The sequence below is a fragment of the Pollachius pollachius genome (assembly GCF_949987615.1).
Source record: "Pollachius pollachius genome assembly, chromosome: 19".
Classification (NCBI taxonomy): domain Eukaryota; kingdom Metazoa; phylum Chordata; class Actinopteri; order Gadiformes; family Gadidae; genus Pollachius; species Pollachius pollachius.
In genome coordinates, this window is record NC_136952.1 from 3,679,836 (window position 1) to 3,701,873 (window position 22,038).

Consider the following 22,038-nt stretch of genomic DNA (forward strand, 5'->3'; position numbering starts at 1 on the left):
ACAAAGTACTGTGAAGATAAGAACATCAACTTCCAGAGAGGAGAGAGATGTGGAGGAAGAGAGACAGGCACACTGCGGTAAAAGAACCTCCGCTAAGATCTAGGAATCCAAGAGTTCGTAGGATAGGAAGTGCGGAACTTAATCAATATACAGTGACGGCAATCAGCTGTCTACTAAATAATGCCTCTGTTGCGGTGTGCGAGCAAGGCTTTAGGGAGAATGACCTCCAAACAAAAAAACTTTCTCTGCAATTACGGTAACTGTTGCGGCCCCAGCTCTAACAGGGATAGGGAATCAGCATGATGGAACCAGATGGGGTTGTTCAAATTAAATGTATTGTGAATGTAGTTCACAATACAGTTGTGAATGTATATTGACATTTAAAAGTCTAGACCCCGAATATAAGAGGACCCCACTTTTTCGGACGCATTTCCAGTCGTCTTCTGTTCGGGTCATTACGGTACTTTATCAACGCACTACCTGTCAAGACGCGTCAGAGAAACATGGCGGCCTACTTGAGCCGGTTGCATCACATATCACTACATGTTTCCCATGCGGGCAACATAGCAAATTATCTGGTTTCAAAGCTGAAATTTGATTTATTTGCAGCGAGACTAACCGATGGGGTGAGACAGTTTGCGTTCAGGAGAGGAGCGGCGGTGTTCTTGGTGAACGAGAGACCTCCTGAGAGCGGTCTGACATTGAATGGAGAAACACGAGACCTGCAGGACCAGCCCACTAACTCGTACAACAACCTGCACAACAACAGCGTCAACGGCCATCCTCAGGGTTGTCTCTATGATGTCGAGACCCCCTACTCGGTCGACACTGTCTGCAATGTGTGTTTTGAGGTGCAGGACGTGGAGAGGTCATTCAAGGCTCTCCGGGACCAGGGATGCGACCTGCTGGTCCCGCCGACTGTGGTGCAGGACAGCGGGGGAGCTGTCAGCTACACCGTCGTTAAATCGATCGTGGGCAATGTTTGCCACACGCTCATTGACAGGACTAAATACGAAGGGAAATTCCTACCTGGGTTTAATGACATTACAAATTTGAGCACCAGTGTGGCTGACTCTGACAAGTCTGGTACAGTGACACATTTTGACCACATAACGTATGCTTGTCCGACGAACACCACGTCCCAGGTCATGCAGTGGTATGATAGGTGTTTTGGTTTCAAGAGGTTTCTCCTTGACAGGTAAGGGATCTCAATGCGTCACTAAAAGTGAGTTGATTTCTATGTCCTGTTCCTCCGTCATGCCACTGTTGCCTTCCCGTCTCTTCTGTAGTAATGAAGATGAGGGCGAAGGTTTTGTCTTGAATGGAGATGGCATTGGGCTGAGGCTCACTGCCATGGAATACTGGAAATGTGGCGAGGCTGGCATGAAGTTCTCCTTCACGGATAAGAAAGAACCAGAATGCAAATTTGTTGTTGCAGAATCCCTACCGGGGCAAGGTAAGACTGTCGTTACTTGTGTGTGTGTGTGTGTGTGTGTGTGTGTGTGTGTGTGTGTGTGTGTGTGTGTGTGTGTGTGTGTGTGTGTGTGTGTGTGTGTGTGTGCCTGCATGATCACATGTGTGCGTTCATTTTCAGGAAGCAACCAGCTGGACACCTTCTTGACGCAGCATGGGGGTCCGGGGATCCAGCACATTGGCTTGTACACAGACGATATAGTTTCTACTGCGCATGCGATGGCTGAAGCCGGTGTGCAGTTCTTCTCTCCACCCCCCACGTACTACACAGAGGTTTGTAAGAGGACTGCTGCTGCTGCTGCTGATGTCTCACACATGGTCATTCTATCGTAGACTCTTCCCCTCACAGCCTGCTTGTATTCGGGCACAGGTCAAACAGCAGGAGATCGAGGCAGCCGGCCAACGCCCAGAGAGGCTGGCCCAGCATGGGATCCTCCTGGATACAGACATGCGCCACAACGCCCGGGACCAAACCGCGGAGAAAAGGTGAGCGTTGCGGTACGCCGACAATATCTCAAACCAAAACACAGTGCTGTTCTTTATGTTCAGAGTGGCCGAGCTAATGACAATAAACGGTAATGCATGACCTGTGTGTATAGTTTGTTGATCTCTGGTGTCCTGCCTCTTTCTGCCACAGGTACCTGCTCCAGTTGTTTACCAAACATGTATTTGAGGAGGAAACGTTCTTCCTGGAGCTCATAGAGCGACGGGGGGCCAGTGGCTTCGGGGAGGGGAACATCCGAGCTCTGTGGAAGGCCGTACAGGCCAATATGGAGAAGGAGAAGGAGAAGGAGGCGCAAAACAGCCCCGATACTCGGCCATCATTGACGACGACTGACTAGTACTACGGATATAGTTATTTTATTTGTATTTATCGTTATTTTTGTCTACGTTATTTTTTGTTTATCTAATGATGGATGTAAGGGTTACTATGTTGTATGAGAAATTGTTTATGAAACAGTTAGCACTGAAAGGTCAACTTCTGTTGTTATTTAAGGTTTCAGAAGATAGAATACACTCCTGTTAAAGCACAAATTAAATCAGAATGTAGAACATTTATGCATGGACCATAATGTATAACTGAATCAAAATATGTGCCGTTCCACTGTCCACAAAACTTATAGATAATGTTTGAAAAAATGTGGATACCAAATAGCACATGCTGAAATTGTAAACATTTAAAAAATGAAATATGAAATGCTCCAAATGCTCTTCATTTTACAACAATATGCACATTTCTTCGTCCTCCCTGAAATACATCAATTGTCTTGGTCCTTGAATAACCTCTGGGCAGTCAATGCTACTCTGACCTTGGAGCTAACTCAACACACGGGTGTTGAGACCGGTATTCCTTCTGTGAGCTCATAAACACGAGGCAAAAAGGATCATTTATATTTGATGGGTAATAGAACAATTATTATGTCAAATCAATTATCTTTGTATATCCCCTAATCTCATAGGACTTCACAGACCACTTCATACGACATCCGCTAAACCCAGGGCCTCTTAGGAGCAGGAAACAAAACTCCAGCAGGATCACAGAACAAGGGATCTGTCCTTCCAGGGATTAGGTGAGGAGTGCCATAATGGGCAGCCATAATGGTAGCATCACAAGCCATAGTCAAGTCAAATGACTAAACTGGTGGCCGTCAGTTGGGGCGGCCAGGCATACAGCCTTAAAGAGCCTCCAGATGCTCTCATAAGGTCATGGTGAGGAGCATGAAGCCACAACCATCAGTTTCAGTAGTATGAAAACCAATCATAGTAGCGTTATGGAAATGATTGGCTGATGACAAGTGCTTCTCCCTTTCACACAATCCCCCAGTGGTGGTTATTCACTGAACAGCTGCACCTCCTTCTAAGGCCTAGTGTTCCAAGGCTTAACTGATTCAGAGAAGAATGATAACATAAGACTATCTTAAAATGTATATAAAATCTATTGAGACATGACCATGAACTGCATTTAATTAACTGGGACGTGAACATTGGGAGTATAGATTTAGTTGGCAAAAAATGGGTAACAATGTTATTAAGATGTTCTGTAACAGAGGTGTGGATTTGCATCCTCGTATGTTTTATGAATGTGAACGCTGGGAGCTACAGCAACTAAACGACATTACTTATAAATGAAAATCCATGTACTTCTCAAGTTTGTCAAATGGTGTCACTGTTTTCCTTCCTCAGACAAGTTTTGACATTGCCCTATGCAAACTTTTGGCTGGGGGCGGGGGCAATTGTTGACGTATGGATTTAAATTTAAAGGGATTCTACAGAATTTGACTTGCATATTAGGGAGTATGTGTAAAGCAACAGAAAGCTTATTGAAATAAGGGATGGCAACTCATGTCCGCCCCTCAGGTAGCAACATGTTCCTTCTCTGCCTCTGCACAAAGCATTTGCTCTTTCACAAACACACAGTCGGTCTCCAATTGTCATCTGTTCCCTGATGATGGAAATCATTTAAATCCCATGTAAGGATTCGTTGTGTCAATAATAGAGGGTGTGGGTCGCCCTTTAAAGTCTAGAAGGGTTGGCTTCTGTAACTAAAGTCCTTAAGCCATCTGTCAGTGGCCTCTGTTAACCACAGATGGCATACAGAATCCAACATGGGAGTCCCAGGACCCAAGGCTTGGAAGCCCTTTACTTCCATATGGTACCTGCAGGTTGCACTTGATCGGACGAGACCGCGTGTTAGAACAACTCGCGCCCAACTTCAACCCCTTGTAAATTTAGGATACGCTTCAAACATGTTGCGTCCTGCCGTTTCTGTTCCAGTGCCCCGTTATCGTGAACTATCACAAGAATGCTCGCCATTACCCCGCATGAAGTGAGTCAGTGAGTCGCAAAGAGGTACAGCATGAAAATGTGTCCCCCTGAGCAGTGCCGGCAACATGGCGCACGGCGTCTTCTGCGAGACGGGTGATGGTCCTGAGAGGACAAGTGACAGCCTGTAGCTCCGATACGTCGGAGGAGACAAATCCTCGTGCCCTTTTAACACAAGGGGGGGACGGACCGTCTGAACCGTTTGAGGCAGACGTCTGCCACGTTGGGGAAGATTAGTAGCACACAGCAGATGTTGCTTATTGATTAACAATAGTGACAGTCCCAGAACTCCTGAGGGCCCCTGTCTGTGACTTCAATGCCAACACAGTCATGAGCATATAGGGTGTGACAGTGAGGAAGTTATGGGTGTTGGAAGGGGCAGGGGACTCGTCTGCTATATAATGCCTCCAGAGCCGACCTGAGTTATTATAGTTATTATATGTAATGTGTGTGTGTGTGTGTGTGTGTGAGAGAGAGAGAGAGAGAGAGAGAGAGAGAGAGAGAGAGATAGAGAGAGAGAGTTTAGAAACCAGTTTTATCAATCTAAATTCTTGATTTTCAAAGCATTTTCAAGGATGAACTAGCATTTATAAATATACCTATAAATGGCATGCTAGTTTTCGAGTAATATATTATAGCATGAGAGACGGATGAAGTCACACTAAGTCAGTAAAAAACTGGTAAGAAAACTGGCCTTTGGCAAAAGAACCGAAAAATATCTTCAGCAAAGGACTCCACCTCATTCCATCTTTAGCTCTTGAACCATTTGTTAAGCTAGTGTGGATGATCCAGTTTTGAATTAACTAATGTTCTTTTCGTACTGTTGGCAAAAGGATAATGTATTGTAACCTAAACAATTAACCTGCTTTTAGTAGCATTCTAAGAACTTGAATAAATGTACTTTCCAGCCCTGTATAGAACACACGCATACACACACACACACACACACACACACACACACACACACACACACATTGTCGAAAGTCCCTTGTCTGTTTACACAACATAAAACTATAATTACTTGTCTTTATGAAAACTGGGATCATACCAATCCCATGCGATAAAGGAGGGTGTGAGCGATTACACATTCATACTTTCTCTGTTCTTGCTCACTATAAACGCGATGGGTATACTTTTACGGAAAAAAACATTAAATTAGCACACCGTAGCAAACTTTTCATTTTAATAAACAATAACCGAATAACTGGGAACCCCCCTACCACCCAAAGTGGTATCTTCTAATCTAGTGTATGTTGTCACAACGTCATAAGCGTGTGCAAAATTGGGCAGTAGCTAGGTTTAGAGAGGATCCTGACTTGTAGCGTTATTCCAGTCTACCGCAACGCAATTTCCGGTTTTTTACATCCTATGCGCTATGTACACCAGTTAAAAGTGCCTGGAGCAAAAAATTAAGAACATGACAAGAAATGTCAAAAATGAATAAATACGGAGTTTTATTTTACTTTTTTAAAATGCAACATAGCAACATCCCAAACACGTAACACATATAAATCTACCGGAAGTCCCGCCCTGTTTCTCACAACTCGCCCGTAGCTCCACTGAACAGAAAATCCGGCCCGCCCTCTTGCCAATAACGTTAATTTGGAGCATCCCGTCCGGGACGTTGCAACGTGAGGCGAGTACGCCTGGGAACAACGAGGTGAGGCACCGGCGCACTGGCGAGGAGTTGTAGTTGTGTGAGCAGCCTGAAGGCTGGAACAAGGCTAGAACAACTTATCCTCACATTGTATGTCTTGCTTCCTGTCTGCAAACATCTCAAAATGATCCAGCCAAACTAACTGCCAGCACTTTGTCATCCGCTGGCTCTCCGAGATGTCCACTCTGTTTCTTGTGAGTAAAAACAACAGAGGTGCTTTTTCAGCAGAATAACCTTGTTTCCTGCAGCTAAATTTATTGCCCCAGGAGCTGTGTTATTGTCAATGTGATGCTGCTATATTAATAACTTGTATGTGCTTTAGGCAGATGGGGACTGTGCGGGTGATGGTTTGCAGGGGTGACACCAGATAGAGCGATCATATTGGGTTAATAGACTGCTTATAAACTTGGCTCCCACTCTCTTAGTTAGCTTAGCAACTTTTTATCATAGTTTTCCCAGCCTATGCTTTGTCCCTTTGTCCGGAACCAGTCGCCCCTACTGGTTCAGTGCGGCTCCTCTTACTGGTCCAGTTCGGCTCCGCTTACGGGTTCAATGCTGCTCCACTTACTGGTCCAGTTCGGCTCCCCTTACTGGTTCAGTGCGGCTCCTCGCATGGCTTCAAGTGCGTTTGGGATTAATAACTTTTCTTGGTAACCTTAATACAGTTCAATACTATTGTCTTAACATAAAAAATGCCCTATAATGGAAGTAGACAAAAAAGCTGTCTGGTATATTGTTTGTATGATAGATGTTTCATCTGACATAACCACATATTAAAATGGAGACAATTATGAGATTAGATTAATCGAATTAGTCACAAGCATATTTCTGTTCGTTTACTGATAAGTGCTCTGAACTTGTCCTTGCCCTTAAAGAGACAGCTCCGAATTATCAATGATAAGCTCCAAATCATGTATCAATGAAGATTTGGTGTGTCAGTTATGTATCAATCAAGCATTACAAATGGATTTGCATACAAATATGACAATTTTGGAATATGGATGTAATCAGCGATTGCAGTTGGATAATTGGGTCAGACATGGGACATGGTATGTCTGTTATGTTACAGCCGTGCTGGGAGTTTAATGTTGTCTTTATCTCTGGCCCCCTTCAGCCTCAGGGGTCAGGACTAAACAGTTTTCGTTGACACAAGTCTACCGAAGTTGACAAGTTTTCAGTCAGAGTGCAAACACAGGAGCTTGCTTGACTGGAACTACTTCCATGTGAGGATGTCCCATGGCTATCGGCTGCAGTGTAGGAGTACGTTTAGATTACAGCACGATTTTATTGAGGTTTCTTTTCTCTGTGGTGCGCAGGTGTGTTTTACCATGTGTCTAAGAAAGTACTTTTTAGTGCTACTTCAGGGCCTTTTTGCGGTGTTAAAAAGCTCTGTAGCCCAAGTCGTGTGAGCACTGGCTCACAGCTCTGGTCACAGCAATTTGCTTGCCAAACTAATTTCCTTTCATGAGGGATTTCGGGGGGAAGAAAAGTACTTTAAGGGACTGTTTGCTCGTTACTTAGCTCTCACTGCCTTCCACCTGGAGCTTGGCAATCCAACACAAAAAATTGTTGAAGCAATCAGGTTTGAAGGGTAACTTGGTGTGCATGTGAAGAACTACTCCTTCCCTGCCAGTGAGTTCTGCCATGTTTTCCAGTTCAAAACTTGAATCCATGTGTATCCTGACGCCAAAGTTATGACATTCGGCGAGTTCTATCTTAACAAAGATGTTGTTCCTGTCTCCTAAAGTTCCTGTGTCTGGGCCGGTGGGAACACACTGTGGGGGGAAGGGAGGCAGTACTATGCGAGCCTTGCGGAAGGGCTGTCCTCTTTCTTCGATAGCAGAGTTAGCTCGTGTCGGCCTAGTCCTCAGTGGCCCTGACATGTTCCTCATTCAAACCTCATTCAAGAAGTGTCTCTCTCACTCACACTCAGTGCATTTGTCTAAACATAACTTTTTCCTCTGCTTTCAAAGTTCACGACCATCTTTGAAAGACCTGCTTACAGTGCTCAATGAATCGCTCTTTTAACCACCCCTCCCCAGTCCATCCCGACGCATGCATATCACACAGCGCACATTATTATCTGTGTGATAATGAAACAGCGGACCTAGTTAGAGAGGAAAAAAAGCAGGCCTCCTCGGCTGCCTTGCGGGGCCTCGCTGGGCCTTTGTGTTTATGGTAAGTGGGCAGCTGCACGCCCGTGGATCCGGGGCTCTGGCCCACAGGCCCTTCACCGAGGCTGGATTAAAAACCACCACAGCCACCACAGCCACCACAGCCACCACCACCACCACCACCACCACCACCACCACCACCACCACCACCACCACCACCACAGCCAGGCCTGTCGATGCTCATTTGGGACCACACTGAATGCTTTAAGGCTAGTGCACACCTCCCATTGGACACAGATGGATTATTGATTATCGATGATCGAAACAACTCGTGGGAGAATAAAAAAAGGAGTGGTTCCTTTTTTCACTACGAGTACGATATGTAAACTGTCACACCGGTTATCTCTCAGCCCCGTCTCTGTATCAGGCGTTTCGTTTCATCTTCACGCTACGCTACTATGCTCTGTCAACACTTGTCGGCCTCATTAATGACGTAGGGAGAAGAAAAGAGCATGAAATGTGTACATTCTGTACAGCCCCGTCTGTACAGAAGAAACCAGGCCACCCGAGGATGGATCAGTGACATGAGGGCTTTTCAGCGCCCTGGCCATGGGAACCTCTCTGTTCGGTGGGGATTGTTTCCTTGGTAGCAGCCTGGTGACGAAGGGAGAAAAAAAAGGAAACTTTGTTGGATTTCAGGTAGCGTCGTCTCAGGTGCTCCGCAGATGCTCCAGTTACACCGAGGGCCACAATCCTGGGCTTGTTCCGAGCCGGGGCCGACCGGTGTATCGCAGCATTGTGCGAAATAAACAGGAGACTTTTGACAAAAGATATTTCACATGTGTTGTGCTATGCATGGACGCTTTGATGAGGCTGATCTTGATACACACTTTTTCTGCAAATTTAGACGGGCATTGTTGCATTCACTGGTCTATTGATTGAGACTCGCGGGGAGCAGTGCAGGGTAACTGTGCCGAACATATTGTTTACCTCAAGCTCCCACAAGTGCCATAAGATGGATTAGCATTGGCTCTGTCAGTCAGACTCCAAGCTGCCTGCTCTTTGCATAATGTAGGTCTAACCCGCCGCGGGATTACAGTCTTAGCAATGCATAGAAGAGCTGCTCTAATTGGAAAATTGTATTTTAAAGCTTTCAGCGGTGACAACTCTGCGGGAGCTTATTGTAAAGGCTAGGCCAGGAGGGGGGCTGGGCTCCTTCTGTGCCTGACCCAAACCGGGGGGGGGTGTGTGTGTGTGTGTCACTCTGTGTGTGTGTCTCGCTGTGTCTGTGTGTGTGTGTGTCAATGTGTGTGTGGCATTGTGTGTGTCACTGTGTGTGTGTGTGTGTGTGTGTGTGTGTGTGTGTGTGTCAGTTTGTTTGTGTATAAGGGCCAACAATGTATATTCCTACGTGTCCAATTTTGAGGTTTCCCCTTCTTCCTATCTTGCGTTTACAGCAGCTATCTAGCCTGTAGCCACCTGCTGTCGCGGTTAACCCCCCTGTCCCCCCCCCCCTTTCTACTCACCCCCCACCCCAACACATCATGAGCCCTGGCTGTATATCTTCTGGGGACAGGGGGGGGGGGGCTGCACCAATAAGTTTGAGATAGAAGCCGTGTGGCTATATAAGGCGGCCAGTGTCACCATGTGACCAGAGACCAGTCATCCCACATGATGTTGGTTTGCGTGTGACGGATGCAGATATGAAAAGTCCCCGAACTCAAGTTGACGGGGGCCCGAAGTCAGTTGTGTGAGGTAGACAGAGAGTTGTGTGACACAGACAGCATAATTCAGGGGGGAAACTTCACATGTGGCTCCACATCCGACCAAGATCCGATCCGAGAAAAAAGTAGCATTAAGGCATGTGATGTTAACGTGTAATCTAACCTACGACCCCACCACCCACAGCCGTTCCACGGGGACGTCCAGCCCTCCCCTGCCGCGGTGGCTCCCATTCAGACCCAGATAAAGAACGCGGGGAGGGGCTCCTGTCTGTGACCTCCACCCCGCTTCGGAGCCGCCCCCCCCAGCCTCACCCCAACGGCCCCCCAGGAATGCTTCTCCCCAATACCAGATGATGATTATAAAACCATCGTCCCAGTCCTGTCAGAGAGGGCTAAACTGCTTTGCTTCGACAACAGAGCAGGCACTGCAGAAGGCATTCCTGTTTTCAGAATCAGAACGGCAGTTTATTCACACAAGCTATAACCGACGAGAGGAGAAGAGAACCCACAACCTCGGAGCCCTCTTGCGCTGCATTTTGTCGTGTTGTAACGGGGGTACACAGACAGTAGTTGAACAGGAAGTGTGCTGTGCCCGCAAGCCTCTGCTGCCTGGCACAGTGAAGACAGCCGGTGGGCGGCGGTGCCATGCCCGGCATGCCTTGGCCCCGGCGCTTTTTCCACTTTCTACCTCAAATATGGAGCGGGCCCCTCTACTGCCAAACGTCCATGGAGAGAGAGGGCAAGTTTTCCATTCACAAACTGCCCCTGCCGTTCCTGGGGAGGGGTTGTCAAGGCTGCAGTTGGATCAGTGCAGCCTCTCCGCTCTCCTAATTTCAACGTGTCCGTTTCTCCGTAGAGCGATTCAGGGCCTGACTTACCTCATCTCCCTGCTATGAAATTATGGGAAATGATTGTGGGTTCTTCCGAACCCTGAACGATAATGCTATAAAGATATCAAACAAGCAGGCCATTCAGCTCTGCTCACGCTCCCCGTGGCTGTGTAAATGGTTTCAGTGTGCTTAACATTAAGCACGCTATAGGCTGGCCTATGGACCGACCTCATTTGGCTCACTAGCATGCTTTGATCGCTCTCCCTTCCCCCTGCCCCACACCACAACAAAACACGTTCCAGTGGCCTTGAATGCTACTGGCCTTGCGCTTGTTTTTGTAACAGTATTTAAAGTACTTTTTTTTATTCAATGCAGTGTAGAGGATTAGATGTCGTAATGGGAATCATATGTTGCTGAAGGCGCAGAGTGTGGGCCGCTCTCATCAACCTCATCATCACGGTTTTGATTAGATTAGATTAGATTGGATTAGATTAGATTAGCCATTATTGTCTCCTCCAGGAGACAATTTGTCTTGGGCATTAGTGAGAAAACAGACAATGTATCCGTACACATGTACAATCAAACTACAGTTACAACACACACACACACAACTCCATGCACAGCAGGACAGAACATACACATATTGTATGATCTTGTGATGCTCTGCTATATTGTCTGTCGTCTCTGCACCGCTCACCTCACACACACACACACACACACACACACACACACACACACACACACACACACACACACACACACACACACACACACACACACAAAAACTGCCCCTGCCATCTCCTTCGTTCATTTCTCTCCCACTATATCCCACTGTCCAGCACTGACCCAGCTATCAGGTGCTGGTGGTGTTGGTCAATCGTTAGTGTTTTGGGGGTCTGAGATGCTGGTCTAAGCTAATCAGCTGTGTTTTGCTGCACTAATGAGAGTAGGGTTGTTTTGACAACCGCAAGGTCACAGCTATTTCCAGCCAGCCCCCGAGGACTCAATTACACAACTTTGACTTTGCTGCGCTCCCCTCTCTGGTTCCATTGCAGAACACTTTGAGGAAACTCTCTCTCTCTCTCTGTCTCTCCGTCTCTCTCTCTCTGTCTCTCTGTCTCTCTCTGTCTCTCTCTGTCTCTCTCTCTCTCTCTCTCTCTCTCTCTCTCTGTCTCTCTGTCTCTCTCTCTCTCTCTCTGTCTCTCTCTCTCTCAGATGGCGGATCTCGGAGCTGCTACAGAGACTGGGGAAGGGAGGAAGAGAGGGTGATAGATGGGAGGGTGGCAGGGAGAGAGATGGGAGGGAGGAAGAGAGAGAGACGAGAGGACGGCGGGGAGGGAGGGAAGGGGAAAAGGTTGAGGGACTGTTGTCCCCGGTGCGTACTTGTGTTCTTCTAACCTTGGCTAGATTACTAATTGATGCCTCCAGTTTTGCTGAGATTGTGTCAACACACACACACACACACACACACACACACACACACACACACACACACACACACACACACACACACACACACACACACAACCCTATTGGGAAGGGTCTTCACACCCTGCTTTGTAACTTTCCGTTTAGCTTTGACGTCTAAGGTGCTCGACTCCCAGCTGAAAGGATGCCGTAGCTGCTTCTCATGCCCTTGATGTGTGTTTCCTGTGACCCCTGGTTACAGCAGGTGTCAGGCTCTCGTTAACACGGTTACATATTGCCTGCTTTCGGTTTGTGTTCAAAAAACGGTTTCCTGATCCACGCGGGGAATTCTGTGGAATTGAACCCCCTGCCAATCAGCCAGGCAGAATGTTAGCAATGCCCTGAATTCTAATCCTTTTGCTCATCTGTGTGTATGTGTGTCGCTATGTGTGTGTGTGTGTGTGTGTGTGTGTGTGTGTGTGTGTGTGTGTGTGTGTGTGTGTGTGTGTGTGTGTGTGTGTGTGTGTGTGTGCGCGTGTGCAGGATTGGACAGAAGACTGAATCACATTCCTGGAGGCGTCGAGGGGACGTACTGCCCGCTGCGCATGCTTGAGTGTCCTGCTCTTCAACATGGCTCCTGACCTCCTCGCTTCGCATTCAAGTCACCCGGGGCAAACATGTGCGTTGTCATGGTGATCATTAGCAAAAAAACGCTGGAGAAGAAGCGCGTCGAAGATGTAACGTCCAAGTGTCCGGAAATAGGCCAGGTAAGGGTTTCACATCGTTTCTCCGAAATTCTTGTGCTTACACGTAGCGCTTGTGGTATTCTACGAGTCTTATGGTGCCAGCGGTCTCACAGCGATTCTATTGCCACATAGCGTAAACGTGTTAATGATACTTTTCGGTATGATTCCAGCCCTGTCTCACGAAGCCATAAACCCGCTCTAATGGACTTTGCTTTCTCCGAGTCAAACTCTGAGCCGCAGCATTTTTGTGCCGTGACTCGGCCGCCGACAGGGGATATTTTTTGCCCCGATTAGCGCTGATTGCACGACGATAGCCCCCCGATGGGTCACGGGGGCTGCAGCCATCTGGTGTGAATAGTGAACTGTTCGACGTGTTCGCCAATAGAACGCCAACAATAGGCCAGTTGTTTACGAGCGCCGGGCAGCCCGGGCGTCTCTGGCTCACCTTCTAAGAGGAATTCAAACACCGGAGCCGGAGTCTTTCCCTCTGTGGCGAGCCAGCAGAACTCCCAGTGTGTGTGTGTGTGTGCGTGTGCGCGTGCGTCCCTGCGTGCGTGCGTGCGTGCGTGGGCCGAGATTGCCCTCTCAGCCACGTGAAGTGAAGTCATCGACTCATCGTTCTCGGGGGCGTGTAGTCACTCAGGAAACCTATTATGATCCACCAGAGTGAACAACAAGCTATACTCTGGTCTGCTCTCTCTCTCCTCCCTCAACGGCACAGCACACTCTGTCTCAGCGGGCCTCAAACGGATTACTCTGCATTTTATTGTTTTTTTCGGGGCCAGTTGGTTTCTATTTACGGACCGGATTTTCTCGCTGCGTGGGACTGGGTGCGCTTGTTTAGATGGTCGACTCCAGCGGCTCCCTGTGCTGCCTGGCGTGCGCTCCACCCCCTGCCCTAAACGTTTGTGTGTCTCCCACAGCTGCGGGAGCCGACCATGAGCCAGGGAACGGCCCTCTTCTCTTGTGGACTGATGGGTAAGCGCCAGCCCTCCGCCACCTCCACCCACACACCACCCAAACACCCCCCCCCCCCCCCCCCCCCAAACGTCTCTGTGCTAAACGTAGACCTTCACGCGGTCCTACATCCACTTTCTTTCTATCTCCACTCCTGGCCCTGCCTGCGTAGGAGCTATAATTACACACCTGCAGCCCGGTGCACACCCAGGCAGCTTGTACAGGCTGGGACGTCAGCTGTGTTATGTCACCCGAGGGGAGGGGCTCGTGGGGGGGGGGGGGGGACCTGCATGGCCTCCTTCTCAGGTAGGAGGTTGAGATAGAAGGGCTCCGAGGGACTCTGAACCAGCCTCATCAGCTCTGTGCCTCTGCGTTGGTGTCAAAACGTGCGTGACCGGTGCTTGCTTCGTTTGTTTCGTTTATTGTGCTTTCATGACACCACACCCAAACCGAGTGATTAGATCACTCCACCGTTTCCCTTTTACCCAATCTTAAATGTTTGAGTAGTCAGCCGCCGTAGCCGGTTGCTCAAAGTGCCCGGTTTCAGCACGAACTCAAAACACTAGGAGACTAAATAAAATGTGCTCATGGCTGAAAGTTGAAGTCGGGCGTGTCACGTTACCCACGCCAACTCTGTAACACTTTTGTTGTACTTTCGTTGTGTAAGTGTGTTTTAATGATCGATGTCGAGAACAAAATGTGCCACACATTGAGGCGTAATGCGCTTAGTGTCCGGGAAGCTAAACCCTCTCTCGGACACAGACATCAACAGCAAACGCTGGCCAGACGGAGCTCCACACATCCACACACGCCTCGCCGCCTGTGTCCCTTCGTCCTGACGTCAAAGAGTCTACTAAAAAGTCCTTAGACTTCTCGCAAAGTAGAGCTGAGTGGAACATTCAGACACTGGTTGGGAAAAACTGAGTTTTTCTCCTGTTTTCTCTTTATGAGGGTCTAACCCTTATTTCAGCATCAGTGACAAAATGGCATAGCTCGCTATCTCCACGATCAAATAAGACATACCCACGTACGATAATAATGAAATGAAAGGTTTTTGGGTTCACCACCCCTTTAAACAATATCATGAGGTTATTTATTCTGAGAACTGCATTTACGACATCCCTGACCGAAATTAGGAAATAGATAGCTCTGGGTCTCAACCTCAGAAGGAGTGGCTGGGGTTCACTTCAACATCTTTTTTTCTGATCGTAAATCAAAAGAATATTTCAGAACATTTCATAATCAACAGGCAGTCAGTTATTTGGATGACCCGCTTTTCAGGACTTATGCCTATCATTATTATTATTAGATAATACCTTGATAAAAATGATCCAACCTCATAACATTCTAGTTAATAGTGTGTCAACTTAGCACGCAGCTGTTGTTGGAGTCTGTGGGTTTTCAATTATTCCAGAATGGTTCAGTCCAGTGGTTTGGTTGGAATCCGTACCACCGACGTGATTTTGTTTGCCTCTGTGGCGATTGGCGAGTATGTGCAGTACTGGCCAAGTGGTAGTTAATACATTACAGCCTATTTGGATAGAGCCGTTCGGTTATATAGTTTAACGAGAGGAAGTCCATCATTGATATCCTCAGAGAGACTATAAACAAACATGGCCGACCAGCCCTAAGCCTTAGGGCTGGTCGGCCTCTATATCAGATTACCACATTGCCGTCGGCCATTGTTTTGGATACCTGCCCGTCTCCAGGTGCTGGCTCCACAATGCAATAAAAGTGATTAGTGTATGAAACACAACATTGTCCTGCCAAGAACAACGGCAACCTGACCTTTGATAATGTGCAATTACCTCCTGTAACATGGATGAGTGCTCTACTCTATTCTCACTTTAATGAGCGGCTTTAAAGCTGATGGTTCTCTGAAAAGTTGGAGAGTACTTATTGTTTAATTGACGATGCCGTTAGGTACATTTGATCCCTTCCCAATGAGGCAATGCTACTTCAAAATTAAGGCGCATCGACCTTGACCGTAAGTCTGTGCTTCTTTGAATAGTTTAAATACTTTTCTTTTAATTGACGATGCCGTTAAGTACATCTGATCCCTTCCCAATAAAGCAATGCTCCTTCAAAATAAAGGCGCATCGACCTTAACCTTAAGTCTGTGCTTCTTTGAATGCTTTTTTTTTCTAATCAACGACGCCGTGAAGTACATCTGATCCCTTCCCTTTAAAGCAATGCTCCTTCACAATAAAAGCGCTTCGTCGACCTCAACCTTAACCTTCCCTCTGTGCTGTGCTTGCAGAGGCGGGCCGGTGGCGTGAGCTGGGCCAGGGCTGCCCCTCGCGGCCCGTGGGCGCCAGCCTGGAGAGCCTGTGGGACGCGGTGCCCGAGGAGTGCCAGAGCCCCACCGGGTGGCTGGGCGCCGGGGGGGACCTCCCCGGGGGCCACCCCGCGCCGGGCTCCATCTCGGGGCTGCTGCGGGAGCTCAGCCTGGCGGACGCCTCGGCCTTCGCCACGGCGCCGCCCAGCAAGCGGCAGTGCCGGTCGCTGTCCTGCTCCGAAGAGCTGGCTGGGGGCTGCCGCGCGGCGTGGCGCCCCCAGAGGTCCCGCGTCTGGACGGCGGTGGAGAAGCGGCGCTGCCACAGCGGGGGCAGCGTGCACCGCGGCGCCGGGGGCGGAGCCTCCGGGGCGCCGGCGGCCGTCTTCCCCGCCATGCAGCGCAGCTCCAGCTTCAGCCTGCCGGCGCGCTCCAACGCGGCGCTGGAGCTGCCGTGCTTCTCCCAGGGCCTGGCGCCCACCTTCACCGGCCTGGCCTCCCCTTCCTCCTCCTCCTCCTCCTCCTCCTCCTCCTCCTCCTCCTCCTCCTCCTCGGTGACCCTGTCAGCGGCGCCCGGCCTCTACCTCTCGCACGAACACATCTTCCCGGCGTTGGCACCCCAGGGGGCGTCACCGGACAGCTCCCCGGGCTCCACCCCCGAGCTGGAGCGGAGGGGCGTGGCCGGGGCGGGCGGGCTAGCCCGCAGCCGCTCGCAGCCCTGCGCGCTCGACCACAAGAAGATGGGCGTGAAGCGCCGGAGGCCGGCCGACTCGCGGCCGTCCCTGGACCTCGCCAAGATGACCCAGGTGGGTGCTGATGGGAGGGGGGGGATAGCAGCGTGTGACCACTGGTGATACGGGGATCAGATGACAGCGTGCGGTGGGAGGCGCCGTCGTAGCGTCCTCAATAGGACATTGTGCGCCCGGACACAAAGCAGACACTCACGGAGATTCGTGCAAAAAACAAAAAGACCAGCGCCGCTTATTTCAAAGCAGAGCCGCGGCCGCTATGCATTCTGGGAGGCGTTGTTTTCGAGCCGAAGACGCAGATGTGCGACGACTCTCAAAGCATTACTGTTGCATTAGCATTACTGACAAATGTCAACGTGGAAAAGCAAAGTCATTTTAGGTTGAGTCTTTTGAGAATAATTTGGATGCTTTGGGATTTCGGTAGAACTTATTTATCATACATTATTTAATATGGTTATGGAGCCGATCTAGGCTAACACCATTAAATAATGTACAAATGTAAACCTTAGTTCACATGAAGAGACCATTAGTTAATGGTTAAGGAACTGTTTGTTCATTTTGGTTGAATGCCTATGACTGCATCTGCTAATGTTACACATGCACAAAGACACACACACACACACACACACACACACACACACAGACAGGAGGAGGAGGACCTTCGTCTTCCTCTTCTCTTGTTCTGCTGAATAAACAAACAAAAGGAAGGTTATGATTCTGAGCCCCGCTCCCTACACACACACACACACACACACACACACACACAATGTGTGACATGCACACACAAACACAGGTGCATACACACACACACTCACACTGACACATACACCTAGGGGCATACACACAGACACACACACACACCTAGGTGCATACACAGACACACACGCACACACACACACCTAGGTGCATAGACATACACGCGCACACACACACACACACACACACACACACCGACTCCCACCAACATACAATCACACAAGCACCCAGGTACATACACACACACACACACACACACACACACACACACACACGCCTCAAAGAGTTTCAGCATGCAGAACATGTCCTTTGCGTTCCTCACAGTCACATCCCCCAGTGGAGACATCTGAGTCGATGAGGAGGGTCTGATTCTCAGGGGAGCCGCTGATAAACTCACGTCAACAAACACACACGTACCTCTCAGTGAAGTTCTTCTTCTTGGTGTTCAAAGACACGTAAACACACACACACAGGCTCACACGAACCCCACATCAACTTGTTTTTGCTACACATCCTGTCAGGCAGTCTTCTGTTCTGCTTCACCCATACAAGCATTCACACGCACACACAGGCACGCACACAGTACAATGATGGATCGTAAACAACACACGGCCGGACTTGGACCCTGTGGAATAAGTTACAGAGTTCACGAGTGTCTTCAGAACATGCAGTGTGCAGAGTGACCGCACACATACCCACACACAACAGGTCAGTATGCCTTGATCAATGTTGCTACATGGGTTAGTACAATGCCTCCCCTCCCCCCCCCCCGAAACAAACACACACACACACACACACACACACACACACACACACACACACACACACACACACACACACACACACACAGGGGAGGTTGGCGGGCCATGGATCGACGTGGCTACATGTGTTAGCAGAATGCCTCTTCACTTGTAAGAGCTACCACACTACACCACTCCTTTGCGCCGACGTCTGGCTTTGGTTTAGAAGCGAGCCGCTCTGGTTCTCCCTGCTGAACATTATATAATCAGATTTGCTCGTGTTGATAAAACCCCTTCCCCCTTCCCTGTCCCTGCTGTAATTGCCTGTTAAACGGACTCCTCTGACGGCCGGCCCGGAGGAGAACGACTTCCAGTTGTGTTGGCTCAGGGAGACGTGACCAAACCCGAGGCTAATCTGCTTCTCATCAGATCAGATTCAGGCCACAATGCACGCAGCCTGTCCTCCCCCCCCCCCCCCCCCCCCCCCCCCCACTTCCTCCGCACCGCGGTCTTTTCATCTCTGTTTGCAAAGGAGGAGGATTGCTTGTAACCGCGGCGATGAGCTGGCCGACTTTTTTAAGGAGAGCCTCGAAACTGTGCTGCTGCTGGCTTCCTTTTTATCAACTTTTTTTTTTTCTGCGTTTGGCCTTTTGTTTTTTTTGTTTTTTTCTCGCACCCTTTGCAGACACCCACCCCCGAGTGACTTCCGAAATATTTGGCACGCACCCCTCCCCTCCATTCCCCCCCCCCCCGCTATCTCCATCTTACCATTAGGCGCGGTGGCACTGCCACAAGATGGCCACAATGGTGTCACTTATGCTGGGAGCGCAGCCGGCTGTGCCCCCCGCCCCTCTCTGGATGTCACCAAGTAGAGCAGAAGTTATAGATTACTGCATCGGTGGTGACGGTGGTGGCAGAGAGGAGTGTGTGTGTGTGTGTGTGTGTGTGTGCAAAAGCAGATATCGATTCCCTGTGAGTTGTGCTCGGTGTGTGTATCGCTGTGTGTGAGCGGCCTCATGAGCTATTGATAAGGCTGTATTGACGGAGCGAGTCAAGGTCAGTATGGATGAGGATGCCTTTCTGCCCCCGTCTCCATTTCACCCTCCAGGCGACGGGGGGATTGGGGTGTGTGGGGGGGGGGGGGGGGGGGGTGCAGAACCGGAGAATCCGGCGGTATTCGGTTGGGGTTGATGATTCAGGGGAGCTCTGTCAGCCCTGAGAGCGTCGAGCAAAGTGTTAAAGGTTCACTTGACAGCTTCCTCTTTGAAGCTTTTACTGACGCTAGAAACCAACTGAGTGAGCGTAGATAAGACCTCTTCTGATAGGATGTGCAGATTCACAGTGCAGTCGATTTACACACACGACTGTTAACCACCCTCCCGTCCTCCCGGGCATGTGCCACACCGCGCCACGCCACCCTGCCTGCCCCCCAATAACGCAGAAACCGCAAAACGACGAGGGTCTCACAGAGACCCTATTCTGCTGTGTCCCTTTAACCCATCACCACCGCAGAGGTCGGTCAAGACAAGACAGCTGGTGTGTTTTGTCGTCAGGGCCGAGCTCGTCGGGGGGGGGGGGGGGGGTGTGTACTGTAAGAGAGACGGTCCTTCCTACCAAACCCAGGCCAGCCCAGCTGTCGTGGGGGCCTACAGCGGTGCTTCTGGCACATGTGGACGGGGCACTGGGGAATGTTCCCGTCGCTCCCCAGATGTAAGCGTCCATTGTGCCGTTTCCCAGTAGCGGGGGGGAGGAGGGGAGGCGGCCTGGCTGACATGAGTGATGCCGGCCCCCCTGTTGCGTGGAACAGCGGCTGGCTCGTACCCCCCCCCCCGGACCGGCCAGTTGCTCCGGCGTGTAGCGAAACAGGATTTATAGCCGTTGAGGGGATCCGTCGCGCATTCTGCTGGCGATGGCGTGTGTTCAGCGGTGAGATTAGCAGCTCCGATGACTCCAATCCTAGTCTTGGGTTTAGGGTGATGTGCGAGCGTTGGACTGCGCCCAAACCGGGGACTCAACCCTGGAGAGCGTTAGGGAAACTGAAACTAGACAACTGTAGGGCCGGAGAGGTGTCCGCCCCAGCTGTCCCGACGCTAAACCGCTGCTTGTTTCTGCCCTGTTCCCCTCCTCTGCAGAAACTGCGCAACTTCCACAGCCTCAGCTGTCCTGGGATCCCGGGCGAGGACGGCCGCCAATCAACCCAGGCCCCGCCCACCCTCGGAAGCCCCATCCCCTGCGAGAGCAGCGACTTCCGCCAGGACCCCACGTCCAGGACCAAAGAGGGCGAGGGGGAGGGCCCGAGGGTGGGCTCGGACCCCACCATTGAGGAGCTGGGCTGGGGGGCCCCCGACTACGGCGACGCCATGGGGGGGGCGGATACGACCGGCGGCGGCGGCAAAGACGGCGAGCACCTGTGGGCGGGGCTGTGCAGCCCCAGGAAGGACATGTATCAGCTGGGGGGCATGCTCGACATCGAGCAGATCGAGAGGAACTGAACCAACCCTCCTCCCGCCCCCTCCTCCCGCCCCCCCCCCCCCCCCCCCCCCCCCGCCTCGTCCACACACTCCTTCCTGAACCCCTGTCTCCGCCCCCACCCCCGCCTCCTTCATGCTACGATCCCAACCCCCTCTTTTGGGAGGGGTGTGAACTGTGACCCTGGGGGCTGGATCGCCATGCGGTCCAGCGGGGGGGGTGGGGGTCGAACCTCAATCGTAAGTCTTAAGAAAGGACGCAGGTGTCGGGACGTGGCCCCCACACCTGCTCGCTTTGGCCTGGGTCTGGAGGAGACAGAGGGGGCGTCTGTGGGCGGTCCCACGGGGGGGGGGGAGGGGCGTCCGCGCTGGGAGCCATTGTGCTTCGTTTCGCTGCACAACAACGGGGGGTCTCTCTGTGAGTGGCCGGACGGACGGTCGCCGTGCCGACCGAGGCGGGAACGCACCACAGGTTGTTCTCCGAACTTTTTGCTGCACTAGACGAAACAAGAAGAGGAGGAGAGAAGACGGTGGCCGTTTTCTCGGACGTTGTCCGACACGGGTTACACGATGGACGCGCGCAGAGAGACTTCGCTTTTCGGGGGAGCGCGGATGTCGGAGTGGCCGGTCCGACGAGTTGCGCGGCGCACACTTTCGCACATTGACACGCACACACACACACACACACACACAGACACACACACACAAACAAACACACGTACAGGCCACAAAATGACAAGCTTAATAATTCGCACAATAACATGAGGCTTCTCTCTGAGATTGTATTTTCCTTTTTTGTCGGAGAGAAACTTGGTGAAGCTAATAGCGTTAATGTTCTTCCTTTTTATAATTTGTAACTACAGAGCTATGTAAAAAAAAAACATGGACATATTTCTATACAAATAAACCACACTTTGAAATGTGCTCGCTGAAGTCCTTCCTATTTTGTTGGTGTGTGTGTGTGTGTGTGTGCGTGTGCATGTGTGTGTAAGCTAATGTGTGTGTGCAAGTGAAAATGTATGTATGGGGAAGAGTTCATGCAGATAATCAGTATTGACTTTGAGTCCAGGCTATTGTTCAAGTCCAGCTCACTCCAAACATTAAGGCCTTACCACTACAACACTAGTCTTACTACGACAATACTGTCTTACTACGACAATAATGCTACAATACTACTGTCTTACTACTGCAAAACTACTACAGTACTACTGTCTAACTAGGTTTAGACAGTAGTACAATGCTACTGTCTTACTATGGCAATACTACTTTCCTACTATGTCAATAGTACCGTCCTTCTATGTCAATAGTACTATCTTACT

General features: G+C 50.2%; 2 protein-coding genes across 2 annotated transcripts; both read left to right on the forward strand.

Annotated features, from left to right (window-relative positions):
- Positions 1-503: 503 nt before the first annotated feature.
- Positions 504-2,536, forward strand: hpdl (4-hydroxyphenylpyruvate dioxygenase-like; the record flags this gene model as incomplete). The annotated part of the gene is made up of 5 exons (XM_079757305.1): positions 504-1,198; positions 1,290-1,456; positions 1,595-1,746; positions 1,844-1,959; positions 2,111-2,536. 5 exons carry the CDS (start codon positions 504-506, stop codon positions 2,313-2,315), a joined length of 1,335 nt encoding a protein of 444 aa, XP_079613431.1. The 3' UTR covers positions 2,316-2,536.
- Positions 2,537-5,949: 3,413 nt separating this feature from the next.
- fam53b (family with sequence similarity 53 member B) lies at positions 5,950-21,643 on the forward strand. The gene is made up of 5 exons (XM_079756963.1): positions 5,950-6,147; positions 12,572-12,795; positions 13,698-13,752; positions 15,992-16,812; positions 20,384-21,643. Exons 2-5 carry the CDS (start codon positions 12,706-12,708, stop codon positions 20,741-20,743), a joined length of 1,326 nt encoding a protein of 441 aa, XP_079613089.1. The 5' UTR covers positions 5,950-6,147; positions 12,572-12,705; the 3' UTR covers positions 20,744-21,643.
- Positions 21,644-22,038: the final 395 nt, after the last annotated feature.